The sequence below is a fragment of the Pipistrellus kuhlii genome, unplaced genomic scaffold (assembly GCF_014108245.1).
Source record: "Pipistrellus kuhlii isolate mPipKuh1 unplaced genomic scaffold, mPipKuh1.p scaffold_m20_p_10, whole genome shotgun sequence".
Lineage (NCBI taxonomy): Eukaryota > Metazoa > Chordata > Mammalia > Chiroptera > Vespertilionidae > Pipistrellus > Pipistrellus kuhlii.
Window position 1 is genome coordinate 5,998,865 of NW_023425405.1, and position 13,834 is coordinate 6,012,698.

At 41.3% G+C, this 13,834-nt stretch overlaps 1 protein-coding gene across 2 annotated transcripts in view; it reads right to left on the reverse strand.

Annotated features, from left to right (window-relative positions):
• Positions 1 to 13,834, reverse strand: part of TSPAN12 (tetraspanin 12) — a 73,462-nt gene that overhangs the window by 49,358 nt on the left and 10,270 nt on the right. For both annotated transcript variants that reach the window (XM_036425410.2, XM_045576295.1), the window contains exons 3-4: positions 6,480 to 6,562; positions 5,363 to 5,498 (exon numbers count right to left, since the gene is read on the reverse strand). In XM_036425410.2, the coding sequence (XP_036281303.1) occupies positions 5,363 to 5,498; positions 6,480 to 6,562 (219 nt within the window). The remainder of the gene's footprint in view (positions 1 to 5,362; positions 5,499 to 6,479; positions 6,563 to 13,834) is intronic.

A 13,834-nucleotide genomic window follows, 5' to 3' on the forward strand; every position in this document is an offset into this window, starting at 1 on the left:
ATCAACGTTTCTCTCTCATCAATGTTTCTAGCTCTCTACCCCTCTCCCTTCCTTTTTGTAAAAAATCAATAAAATATATATATTTTAAAAAGATTTCTCTTATAGTTTGAGTCTTGCCTTTGAAGTCTTTCTTAAGTATTGAGATTGCTGAACCAACATCCATTCTGACAGCTGGTGCCTTTTTTGTTGTCACCAACATTACTATCATGTGCAGTTCTTTATGCATAATTCTATTCCAGCAAGGTCTGCCGAATTCAGCTACCATCCTTAATTCCCCCAAATCTTAGTTCCATCCATGGCTTCTGAAAACGATGGTCTGACCCCTTACAGGGCTTCCCAGTGCCTCCTGCCCTACACGTTATCATCTCATCCCATGCTGGAAACACCCAAGCACAACATCACACTCTCCTATAAAAACCTTCACAATTGGGCTACTTCCTGTGTTTCTCACTGTGCACCCACACCACAGCCACACTGACTTTCTAAGTTATGCCTAAACTTGCCAAGTTCCTTTACTCCTCCGTGTCTTTATGTCTTTTGCACATAATCATGTTGCTCTAAAGCCCCTTTCCCTCTCTACCAGTAAGCTCTTACACATTTTCAGTCTCCGGCTCAAATAACTGTCCCATAAAGCCTGCCAGAAGCCTCCAAGTGCTTCTTATTCTGTGTTCCCGCAGCAATCTATTTTTTACTTTAATATTGTGTTTTCCTTTGTTATTTTCTTTGCATTCTCCCCTTTCATCTTTGCCCCTCCAGTGTCTAACACAGACTTGGGTACTCAATATATGTTTAAGGGGGGAAGGAGGGAAAACAGGAGGAAAGAAAAGGAGAGGAGTGGGAGAGAAGAATATAGAAAGGAAAGGAAAAACCATTTATTCCCTGACGGGATGAGAGAGAACCATGGCAGAACTTTTAGAGTTCCTCTTATAATAAAGACATTAAAAGATTATATTTTAAAAGTTAAATGACTACTGACTGCCTTGGAATTATAAACAGAATCTATTTAAGTCATACAGAAATAATGCCAGTAATTAATTAACCATAGCAGTGTGGTGGGTGAAACATGCTTGGGCTTTCAGCATAAGTCAGTGTTTGCACGCTACTGATAGTAACTATAGCAACTAACAGCTGTGTATCCGTGGGCATCCTACTCCCCTCATCTGTGCAATACATCCTTTAAGTATTTCCTCAGAAAATAAGGGTAAAACACTGGGCACATGCTGAACAAGCAGTCAGTGATACGATGAACTTTGGTTTAGAAATGAAGTTGCTAAGCCTGGCTGGCATAGAGCAAAAGCCTGATTGAGTATTGTCCTATGAACCAGGAAGTAACAGTTTGATTTCCGGTCAAGGCACATGGCCGGGTTGCAGGCTATATCCCCTGTGTGGGGATTGCAGGAGGCAACTGATCAATGGTTCTCTCTTATCACTGATGTATCTATATCTCTTTCCCTCTTTCTTCCTCTCTGAAATCAATAAAAATATATTTAAAAAATAAGTAAAGAAGGTTGCTAACCATCAACCGATATTAAAAATAGAATATTAAAGATATTAAATGTAAGAGTTGAATTTTAACTTAATAACTATATAAACAAAATTTATAACTACTTATGAAAAGGCCTTAAACAGAGCCTATAGAAAAACTATTTATTAAACGTTATCCAGTTTTATATTATGATTTTAAACAACAAAAAACATTGAGGATGGCAATCTCTCCATGATCATTAAAAATTAATTTGATTTTTCTCTAGCCAGTTTGGCTCAGTGGATAGACTGTTGGCCCATGGACTGAAGGGCCCCAGGTTGGATTCCAGTCAAGGGCATGTACCCCGGTTGCAGGCTTGATCCCTGGCCCTGGACAGGGCATGTGCATGTGGGAGGCAGCCAATCGATGTCTTTCTCTCACATTGATGTTTCTCTCTCTTAGTCTCTCCCCCTCCTTCCACTCTCTCTAGAAATCAATGGGAAAATTTCCTCGGGTGAGGGTTAACAACAAAAAAATATTGATTTGATTTCCTTTAAGAGAATCATTTCAAACCTGGTTTAATCACTATATATTATAAGAACACTTTAGAAAAGCTTCCATACAATCAATGGCCATATGAAAATTCTCCTGAAAATAAAATTGGGAGAAAAAGAGGAAACTTCTGCCTTTAAACAGAAGGTACTGCGCTGAAACACGTGACATGTATCCCCCTTACTTTTTGACCAGGGCCTGACTAGCTGTGTTTGCTGGCAGTTGAGCATACTTTAGCATCTCACTCTGACAAAGGACCATCTCCTGACAGTGGTGTTCAGCTGTTGTCTATATTGTAACCATGTCTGCTCAATCTGTTTACAATCCCCTTGAGCTGGCACAGCTCCCTTACTGCCTGTGTTAACAGCAAGGTAGAACTGCAAAAAATAAATGAATTTCATTTGGTCTACAGCTAAAAGCCTTGGGAAGTACCCATATAAGCTTAAAACCAATTCCCATTTAGTTCCAATTTCTCTTTTAAAAAGAAGGAATTTCTGCTACTGAAATTACTTTGAAAGTCACGGTATAATCAAGTTTGTTTTCCTAGTCATTTTTGGCTTGCTTTCCCAATATAATTAGAAGTTAATTTTTCCCAATCTCCTCATATAAGTATAAAAATGTTTCTCTCCTATGACAATTTCACATTTATTAAGAACAAATGTTGCCAAAGTAGGGTTGCCAAATTTAGAAGAAAAAAAAAAAAAATACAGGATACTCATTTAAATTTGAGTTGCAGCCTAACAATGAAGAATGTTGTAGTACATTATAGCTTAATATTGCATGGGACATACTTAGACTAAAATATTATTTGTTGTTTATCTGGAATTCAAATTTAATTGGGTGTCCTAAACATTATTTGGGAAGCTTAAATTAAGATATTTTTAAATTGTATCTATAATTCAATACATGGTCAAATTCATGACCAAGTTTTACTGGAAGTATTTTCCTACCGGCGTCCTCTGAGCCTGAAGGGTTGTTTTTTGGGGCAGACAATTGTGATGCATAAATGGTTTTGAATGTGTTCCTAAAGCCTTTAGGTTCCATGAAATATGCTATGCAACCACACTCCCACCCCATCCCACCGTCCAGGGGCCATCCAGTCATACGAAGCTGGGGGAAAAGGAGAATAGCGGTCACACTTAAATTGGTGTAAATAAAACATCATTGTGAGATTGTGGGTTTAAAGAGTATTTGGAGCCCTGGACGGTGGTGCTCAGTGGTCAGACCATGCATTGAAGGGTTGCAGGTTCAGATCCCTGGGCTGAGTTGGCAGGCAACCAATTAATGTGTCTCTCACATTGATGTTTACATCTCTCTCTCCCCCTCTCTCCTCTCTTCCTCCCTCACTCCCTCCTTCTCCCTCTTAAAAAAAAAATAAATAAATAGAAAAATACCTTGAGGTGAGGATTAACAAATAAATAAATAAATAAATAAATAATTCTGAGGTTTTTTTTCGGTTTAAAACACCTCATCCATGCTTTAAACTATCAGCTTCATTTAAAGTAAGTCCTTCGGTTTATGTTTAAATTGTTGTCCAGATATCTTAAATGGCAAAATCAGGTTCCAAAGCCTTCACCATGCTTCTCAGCAGCGTGGAGCGCAGTGAGGCCTGGGGCATGTCCCCCTCCTTTGAGCGCCGGTGCCGTCTGCAGCTTATCCTGTTTCCTAACCACGGCCTGAGGAGCTGTCCTCCAAGCAGCCAAGGAACGCATTAACACAAGTTGTCCCTGGGAGACGCGAAGGCACCGTGCAGCTTCACAGGAAGGTTCTGCTTCATCGGCTGGGGAGGGAGCCATCCGGCTCCGGTGTGCCAAGCTGGCCCCTCAGAGCCCATTGGCGCTCTCTCTCCCCAGCTCTGCATTCACCGATACCGCTTGGTAACCTAAAATCCTCCATGCTGGGAGTACTTACCTCACAGAGACCTGCAAACGCTACAGATCAGGGCTTTTCTTTCTGCCCAGACATCCTGCATATCAGCACACAGAAATTTATTATGTTCCCTACAAGGAATTAATGCATAACTAGCCTTGAAGCCCGCTGCACAGAAATGAATATATTCAATGAATTCTGGGAAGCACCTGATGTGTTTGGAATTATATTAGCAGCCTCAATACCCGGTGCCACTAACATGTAACATTTTATACACTCAATGCACTTCAAAAAATCTTTACAGCCCTGGCCGGTGTGTTCGGTGGTTAGACTGTTGGCCCACACACCAAAGGATCTTGGGTTTGATCCAGTCAAGGGCACATGCAGAAGGCAACCTGTCGATGTATCTCTCTCACATCAATGTCTCTCTCCCTCTCCCTCTCTCTCCCTTCCTCCCCCTCCCTCCCTTCTTCCCTCTTTCCCTCCCTCCCTCCCTCTCTCCTTCTTCCTCTCCTTCTTTTTATTCCTCCCTCCCTTCCACTCTTCTCAAAAGCAAAGGGGAGTGAGGATTAGCAACAACAACAACAAAAAAATGTTTTTAAATCTTTATATAAGCTGTACTTTTACTTAACTCAGATTTTTAATGTTAAAAGAGAGTTTGCTAATTTCTTTCATTAAAAGTTTAAGCACAGACCTTGGAATCATAGAACTTGAGTGCTGAAAGGGACTTTAAGAAGTAATCTAGCAAAGTCTTTCAGAATTAAAAATAAAAACCCACTGAGATCATAGACACCGGGACTCACTTATAGGTGCTAACCCACATAAAGGCAGTCCCAGGACGGTAATATCTGTCTGCTATCCGACCCCCTGAACTTCCACACGAGCTTAGACGGCAGGTCGGTTTTAAAAAGAAGAAACTTCATTCCATTATGATGTCTCAGGGACCTGTCAGAGTGGCCATAAGGTCCATGACTCTAGACAAAACTCATATTTTTTTTTTTTAATGTTATTGATTTTAGAGAGGGAGAGGGAGAGAGAGAAACATGAATGATGAGAGAGAATCATTGATTGGCTGCCTCCCGCACGCCCACCCACTGGGGACGGAGCCCGCAACCTGGGCATGTGCCCCCCACTGGAATCAAACCCAGACCCTTCAGTCCACATGCGGATGCTCTATCCACTGAGCCAAACCGGCCAGGGCAAAACTCATACTTTTGAATGAAAACATTAGCACACAGCCTGAGTGAGACAATTAAGTAGAGCACATACTTCCATTCCTCATCATTTGAGGAAAGCAAAGACTGGGGTTAAAGTCATCTCTCCTGGAAAAAGCTTCCCTCTGCACAGGCTGTTGAGCAATGACCCTGGGTCAGAGCACCGCTGCCACAGTCCCGGAAGCACAGAGTCGGGCACCGATGTCAAACAGCCACTACGGGTCTTTTTGACCGTAATAAAGAGAAGACAGAAACGCCATACCCAGGCCAGAAGCAGTAGGTTTCTTTTCACGGTCCCACAGTATCCCAGCATCCCCACGATGATAAGGAAACAGCAGACGGCAATCATGACCGGATGGACCACGGGGAAGTAAGTCAGGATGACAGCCTCCTCCACCCTGAAAAAGAACGACCATGTCACCTTACAAAGAAGTGTGATCAAGAGGCACCCGAGACTCGGTACAAGACACCACTGTGATTCACCTGAATAATCTTTAAATCATCAAGCACAAGGACAATAGCTGTACTGCTATTTTCAAAATCACGGTGCTATCTCAGCAATGTGCTTGCCTGTTTATTTTTGTTGCTTTAGTTTTTTAAAAAGGGGTACATTCCAACTTCAACTAATTTAAAATATATGATGAGCTAGAGGTCCTTAACAAGAAGTCGATCTACTGTTAGCTCTGAAGCCTCAGCCTCGGGAGCCACACTGGACCCTTCGCTCTTTCCCAGCTAAGGAGTCTCCATCCTCCTCCTCTCAGACCTGGGGCTCCATTTAAAAGAAAAAGGAAGGGGGAGAGATGATTTTTGCTAGAAAACGATGAAAAAAAAATTTAACTACAGCCACAATAGGAAGAATAATAGGAACAACAAAAATTACCCTTACAACACTCCATTGAGTTGAGGGCTTTACAAAAATATATGTCAGTGAATCCTTAGGATGTTTCAGAGTGGAATATATTACATTCCCCATGAAGAAATGAAAAGTTTTGAGGCTAGGAGAAGTTGAGTAATTTGCTCCTAGTGAGCTTAGTGGCTCAGCCTTTGAAATTTGAGAAGAAATGGCAATGAGTGGGTTTGGTTTCCCTGAGCTCAGGAATATGAAGGCAACAAGTTTGGGGATGATTTTTGTAGAAAAAAGTAGCACTGCTGTCCTTTATATGCAAATATGACAGAGCTGACACCCTGTCAGGAGGACAGGAATGATCTCTCAGGACCTTAATGAGAATGCCAGAAAAATGCAGACGGCTGTAACAATGGTTGCCATAGACAGGGAAAACTTTCCAAATGAACTTAGGGGCAATACCCTCTAAACAGCTGTAGAAACCAGTGCCTGAGGAAACCTGATCAAAGAAATCAATCATTACTATAAAGCCTACCTTGTTTCTGCAGTTAAAGTCAGAACATTACTTAGGTAGTCCCTCATCCAAGCAGAAACTGCCAACACGCTGATGGACATTAACTGGAAAGAAAAAAATACCAAGGTTACGAAGGATTTATGCAACATTCTCTGCCAGAAGAACAGTAAAATTTTTTTTAAAATGAGGATATTGCCTTACATAACCACTATACTTTTTCCTAATTTCCTGTTGAGATTTACTTTTATTTTATTTATCTGCCATTCCATTTTGCAATCGTGACATAGCCACTAAATAGAAACTCACCAAGTAGGACACACAGAGCTAAACTATTTAATGTCTGATTCCAGGTCCAGAACGGGAATTGCACAAGATGAAGAGGCCACAGAACAATTAAGTTATGAAATGTACAAGATAAGCCTAAACTATGTCAAATGCAAAAGCAAGGAAGCAATCAAATACTACTGATGTTGTTGAAAATAAAAAGTAAAAGTCCAAGGAGCAAACTTGGAAGAGCTTCCACCGGCTAAATTTCAAACAATTTGAGCATCAAAATAATAGCAATGATAATAATGATGATCAATACAATAGTTTGAAACATCAGATATACTAAAAATTTATAAATTCACAAGCACACTTAAACTAAACTCACTGGTCACCTTTGTAGAATGTTGGATACTCAAATCATTATTTAGAAAACTATTAAGAATCCAATATTTACCCAATCTTTTCCATAAAAATTAAAGAACTGAAGACTTAATGAAAGCTTTTATAGTGAAAAAAGCATGACAGAGTATTACTCTTTATCAACTCCTTCTGAAATAATGAATTTCTAGGCAAGGATCCCCAATAGAGGTCAAAATGATCAGGATAGTAGTTCTGAATCCTGTCTGTACATCAAAATCACCTAGGACTCTAAATAAAATTACTGAGCCTGATCTACCCTGCACCAATTAATGGTTGAGAGTGGAGGCTAGGCATCAGAAATGTCTAAACACTTCACAGGTTTCTAACACATAGTCAGAGCTAAGAACCACTGCATTCCATGAAAGTTTAGAATGGAGAGAGCAGGCAGACCCACTGATCAATCTTAGTATCACAAAAAGAGACAACCAGATGTTTCTCAACACGATGCAATGAGAAATACACAGATACATTTGAAATATTTTTACCAAGAAGTCAAACCTGAATCTAATCAAGCCCCTAGCTGTATAAGTTTATAGGAAGTGCAGGGAATAGATTTAAATTTGTTAAATGCCACCATGGGGATGCAACTAGCAAAGCTGAGAATATGAGAAATTTACAGGACAAATTATCTGATTTATTTAATTTTAAAAATTGGCGAAGGGATGCAGGGAGGAGAAACCATTAAAAAGTAAAAGATTTAAGAGGTTACTCAATGCAACATGTTGACTTGGTAGGAATTCTTATTCAAACAAACCAATAGCAGAGACATTTGTAAGACAACAGGAAATATTTTGACATGACTGGATATTTGAAAATATTTAAAAAATTATTGTTTTTTTTATTTTTTTTATTTTAGATATACTAATAGTATTGAGGTTTTTTTGTGTGTGTGTGTTTTGTTTGTTTGTTTGTTTGTTTGTTTAAAGGATCCTTGCCAAAACCGGTTTGGCTTAGTGGATAGAGCGTCAGCCTGCAGACTGAAAGGTCCCAGGTTTGATTCCGGTCAAGGGCATGTACCAGTACCTTGGTTGTGGGCACATCCCAAGTGCGGGGTGTGCAAGAGGCAGCTAAACGATGTCTCTCTCTCATGTTTCTAACTCTCTTGCTCTCTGTAAAAAATCAATAAAATATATATTTTTTAAAAATAAAATAAAAAAGGATCCTTATCTTTTAGATATATATGCTGAATGTTTCAATAAATAATCCAAAAGGCTGAAGTCAACCCCTCAGTTCTGAAGGTCTTTCCTATTTTGATGGAAATGTTTCTAAAATGTACCTTATACTTGGCTTTTAAAGCACAATATAGTGAAGTTCTATTTCATTTGATTTTTAATAATTTCTAGCAATTTATTAATATATCAATTACCATTATATATTATAGATTTAGTTTTAAATGCTAAAAGAAATGATGAAAATACAAGATGGAATGTGTCTGTCCTGATTCAAGCCGTGGCCATGAAACATGCTTTCTGGAAAAAGGCTCTCGGACAGTGACGTATGGACATCTGCTTGGAAAATCCATTAGTGAATTCATGTGTCCTTCATTCAGCTGCAAATATTTACTCAGCACATACTGCCTGCTTTGTACTGTCTGTGCTAGCTTCATGGACCCAACAATGAGTAAGACAAGCAAGACGCCAGACTTTGAGGAGCCTCTTGTGGGACACGAGAAATAAATATATAAATCAGGTGATCACAGACTATAAAAAGTACCATGAGACACAGACGAGTGAGGTAACCTGTTCAAGGTCTTACAGACTCTAAGCAGCAGAGCTGGGATTCAAATCCAGGCCTTTGGAGCTTTACCCACAGTAATTAACTACCTTCCCGATTTAGAGACAAGTGTGAGAAATTCCACAGACAATGAGGAGACCAGCCTGCAGAGCACACAAGCTTCCTTTTCAGCCGGGGTGAGGAGCAGGGAGAGGAGGGGGAGGTGGTGGATAGTGAGCAGGCTCAATTTGAATGTCTGAACTATATTCATTGGTGAACAGGAGCTCAGGGGCTTACTGTCCAACACAGGTTAGGAGCCTTGGGACCACAGTTCAGAGGAGAATTAGGCCAGTTATTACTGTTATTACTATTACTGTCCTCATTTCTGTTGGGAACCTAATAAAGGCTACTCAGGGAATCAGCCACAGTGTATTGCTCCTAGCTTCTGTACACTTGATGCTTTGACACCTGTTCTACAGGTTATGCTTGACCTTCCTTAGTCTGGAGAAACTAATAATATGCCTGAGTTAGCTTGTCCTGGCCACCTGCTGTCCACTGCCTTGGGGAGGATCCTTCTCCTGGGACAAGCTTTTCATTTTGAAATACAAACTAACCAATCCAAGCCCACCTCCGTTACTGAGCTCCCTCAGGCTGGGCTACTCTACACCTGCAAGACCCAATGCCAGACAACTAGAGGCAGCACCTAAACTCCAAAATGCTGAAAGTATTCCAAGTGGCCAATATAAAACCCACTTACCCTGCCTTGCCTGGTCCATCTCAAAGAAGCCACAATAAAAGCACTTGCCTGGTCCAGCCATCTCTCTGCCTTGTGGTAGATCCCCCTGCGTCCCCCTCTTGGCCTACTATGATGAGACATGTTCTCTCTTGGGATTTGTGAGTATAATGAACTATCTTTTCAATGCCAGGCATCTCCTGACATGTTGGGCTTACCATCTACACTAATAAAAGAGTAATATGCTAATTAGACCAGAGACCTTCTGGACATCTTTCTGGACAAAGCCATGGTGGCAGGGCTGAGGCAGAGGCGGTTAGGGGTGATCGGGCCGGCAGGGTAGAGCAGTTGGGGGTGATCAGGCCATCAGGGGAGAGCAGTTAGGTTGATCAGGCCAGCAAGGGAGGGCAGTTGGGGGTGATCAGGCCAGCGGGGGGGGGGGGGGCAGTTGAAGGCAATTAGAATAGTGGGGGCCTGCTGTGGGTGATCAGGTTGGCAGGGGAGGGCAGTTAGGGGTGATCAGGCCAGCATGCAGAGTGGTTAGGGGTGATCAGGCAGACAGGCAGGTGAGCAGTTGGGAGCCAGCAGTCCTAGCTTGTGAGAGGGATTTAACTGTGATAAGTATAGGGGAGGAATAATACAAGTTGCTATAAGAACTCCTCTTGGGGTGACTATTCCAAGGGGTCAAAGGGATTTGTCTAAGAGATCTGAGGTCTGAAGGATAATTATCAAGTTCATTAGGGAGAGAAAGGCTAAAAAGAACATTCCAGTCAGGAAGAACAGAAAAGGTCTCAGGGTAGAAGGCATCATGATACATCCAAGGAAGGGAAATTGGCATGTGGTAAGAACAGAAAGCCAGGCAGAGATCAGGATCAGATCACAGAGTCTTAGAAGTCATTGTAAGGTGTATGAACTTGACCATAAGGACGATGAGAAGCCATCATCTAAAAAAAAACACACACAAAACAAACAAACAAACAAGCAAAAAATTCACACCTTGGTTTGAATTCCATCTCTGCTCCTTTTCACTATATAACTTTGGGTTGTCATTTAATCTATCTCAAGTCACTTTTGACCTAAGGCTTTCTCTTAATCTTTCTCCATAAGCTTAAGAGACAAGTCAACTGCAAAATCAGTCCAGAAATGAAATCATCATATATTTGAAAGTCTACCCAGAGGGTCAGGGCCGAAGCAGGGTGACTTCCATGGCCATTCTCACTTTTGACATCTCTAAAACTGAACTAATTTCCATTCCTCTGAAAACCTACATGAAAACCTCACACATTTTCCCTTCCTTGGTAAGTGGTGTAATCAATGCTTCAATCACACAAACTGGCAACTGGGCAGGCAGCCTGACCCTCTCCTTCTTCCTCTGTCCTACAACGAATTACTTGCAACTCCTGCAGATTGCTCCTGCAACGCGTCTAGTGAATCCCTCCCTCTTTCCTGCCACTCCTGCCTAGTTCAGGCCCTCAATCTCTTGCCAGGCAATTACAATCACCTTCCAATAGAACTCTCCAGCTCACAGATGGCACCTCAAATCCACCCTTCTGTTCGCTTTATAAAACAGAGATCAAGTTCTTCTGCTTTAAAGCTCTAAGAGCTGCCCCTTATGGCTCCTCCCCAACTATCACGTCCACTTCTCCCAGCGCTCTCCCAGAGAAGAAAGTTTAACCTCCTCAGCAGGCCCTCTTCAGTCTCCCTCTGACTTACCTCTTGAACCCATTTCCTGCCAGCTCCCACCCACACACATTCTGCATGCAGATGACCCCCCCAAAAAAAAAACTGCTCACACATGTCTAAGATGCACTGTGCACATCTCCAAAACCTCCATGTCTGTGCCCAGTTTCCTCTGCCTGCAGTGCTAACCTGCCCCAGGCTTCCCATCCTGAGAGACCAGCTCAAGTGAGTGTGAAGACATTCTCCCAGCCAAAACCGGTTTGGCTCAGTGGATAGAGCGTCGGCCTGCGAACTGAAAGGTCCCAGTTCGATTCTGGTCAAGGGCATGTATGTACCTGGGTTGCAGGCACATTCCCAGTAGGAGGTGTGCAGGAGGCAGCTGATCGATGTTTCTAGCTCTCTATCCTTCTCCCTTCCTCTCTGTAAAAAATCAATAAAATATATATATTTTTTAAAAAGACATTCTTTCAACTCCCTCCTCCCCAGTCAGGCTGCTAGTTCAGACCTCACAGAGTGGCTATCCAGCTTCCTATTTTTACTGGTCTGACTCCCCTAGAGGACACAGACCACTACTGACAGCTCCATCAAATAGCAAGAGCACCAGGCCCCACGGTGAGGCCTCATACTGTTAGATGAATGAATGAGAAAAAGAAGTAAAGGGAGATGATTTCAACTGCTAACCACCAAGCTCTCAGAGAATGTTAGCAAAATTAGGAGCCACTTTAAGCCAAATGAAGCCTCCTATCCCTGGAAGGTTTCCAGTGGAGAGAAGCTTGCTGAATTATAAGATCCAGGATTTACATATCAGGTCAGAAGCCGGCTTAGTGTTCTCAAATGTCCTTTAAACTACAAACCTTGTGTCCTACTTGGCCCCACTGTATTACTCCCAGCAGTTGCCCAAGCACAGAGCTGTGCACAGAACATTAATCAGCATAAATTACATCAGCCCAGAGCCTTATTTAATAGCAAACAAGAAACGCTGAGAATAAATTGCTTTTTATTGTGACGTTATTAAATGTTTAAGAGCAGTTTCATTCTGTTTCATTCTCAAAGAGTGATTTTATCCACTAGGGTTGAGAAAATAATAACAGTAATAACAAAGTTAGTGCAAGCTATAGCAAGCTAAGTTGTAATGAGACACAGTCACCTTGACAAGTAATCCTGATGTGTTCAATCCAGGAAAATAAATTACTCAACTAATTCCGGACTCCTTACAAACCACAGTATTTTCTACTAGTTTTCCAAATTAAAATAAAATAATTCTTAAACTCTCTCATGATGGTTAAATTACTATAAACGCTGTAGTTACCCTATGTAAATAGACTTATAGCTCCTTGCATTTTCTCCCATATTGCAAAATATTATTTGTAGTTCAAAGGAATATTTAGAAAATAATACAAATATTACTTCCAAGAGCTATATTTAACATACTCCTTGGCAGGACATTTGCCACATTCTGTCTTGAAAAAACATTTAGAAAATGCTAGCTCTCAATAAATATTTATAAGTATAAAATTTCCCATGTAGGAGATATATTCTGGTTCTGTTTGAATCTAATTATGTAAAACCAAGTACTGAATAAAGTTGTTTTCTAAATCAGAATTTTATGTGTACTCATATACCCTAGATTTATTATGAAATGTATATCTAGAGTTTCCACCAAATAGTTAGGTCACAGTCAAAAAACAGATTTCTAAATCCTTCCACTGTCTGCCATAAAAAATATATATAGTCTCATAGAAGGTGACAGTGACACCGATCATTTCTGCTCAAGGCTGACAGATGTCTGAAACCACCTACTTGAACTTTTCCTTTTCTGTCAGATCGTTAGAAAGGAGCAGAAGGCAGGAGAGATGGGGACTCAGTTACAGCTCTGTCTGCAGAGAGCTTGGAGAAGCAACACAAACACTCTGAACTTTAAAACTGCTCATCTTAAAAATTGAGAAGATGGACTAGAGGCTTTTAGATTTCCCTTTTTCTTAAAAAAAAAAAAAAAAGAAAAGAAAAGAAAAGAACTCAAATAGTTACTTAGTATTAAAATGCAAATAGATACTTGGTAAATCAAAGGGATGAGCAGCAGAAAGAGAGCAAAGAGGTAACACCATTTGAGAATGCTGTTGGGGGGGGCGGGGGGAAAGGGCACCGTAAATGATGGCCCAAATGAGTTCCGGAGATTACTTGTGGGTATGATTTGGAGCTGAATAAATCAGTAGCACGCTGGAGCTGATTTGACTAATAATTTTTATAGGTTGTCATGCTGCCCTGTAGATGGGGAGGCCATATGTCCTTCTCTGGCCAGGCTGTAAGCCTCCGTTGTCCTGTCATAATTATTAGTAGGAACATCCCCTTCCCTTCCTGGCTCCCAAAACAGGTCACATGATCACCCTACAGAGACTGCAGGTAACAGGAGGGTAAGATGCCTCCTTCTGCACCGCAGTCTCCGTGCAGACCGATGAGAGTAAACTCCCCCTCCACTTCCCCAGGAGCCCAGCTTGTGATTATTCTGAGAGGGAACAAATGAGGGGCTACCACCCCAGTCTGTGCTCCAAAGAATCCTCCCTGC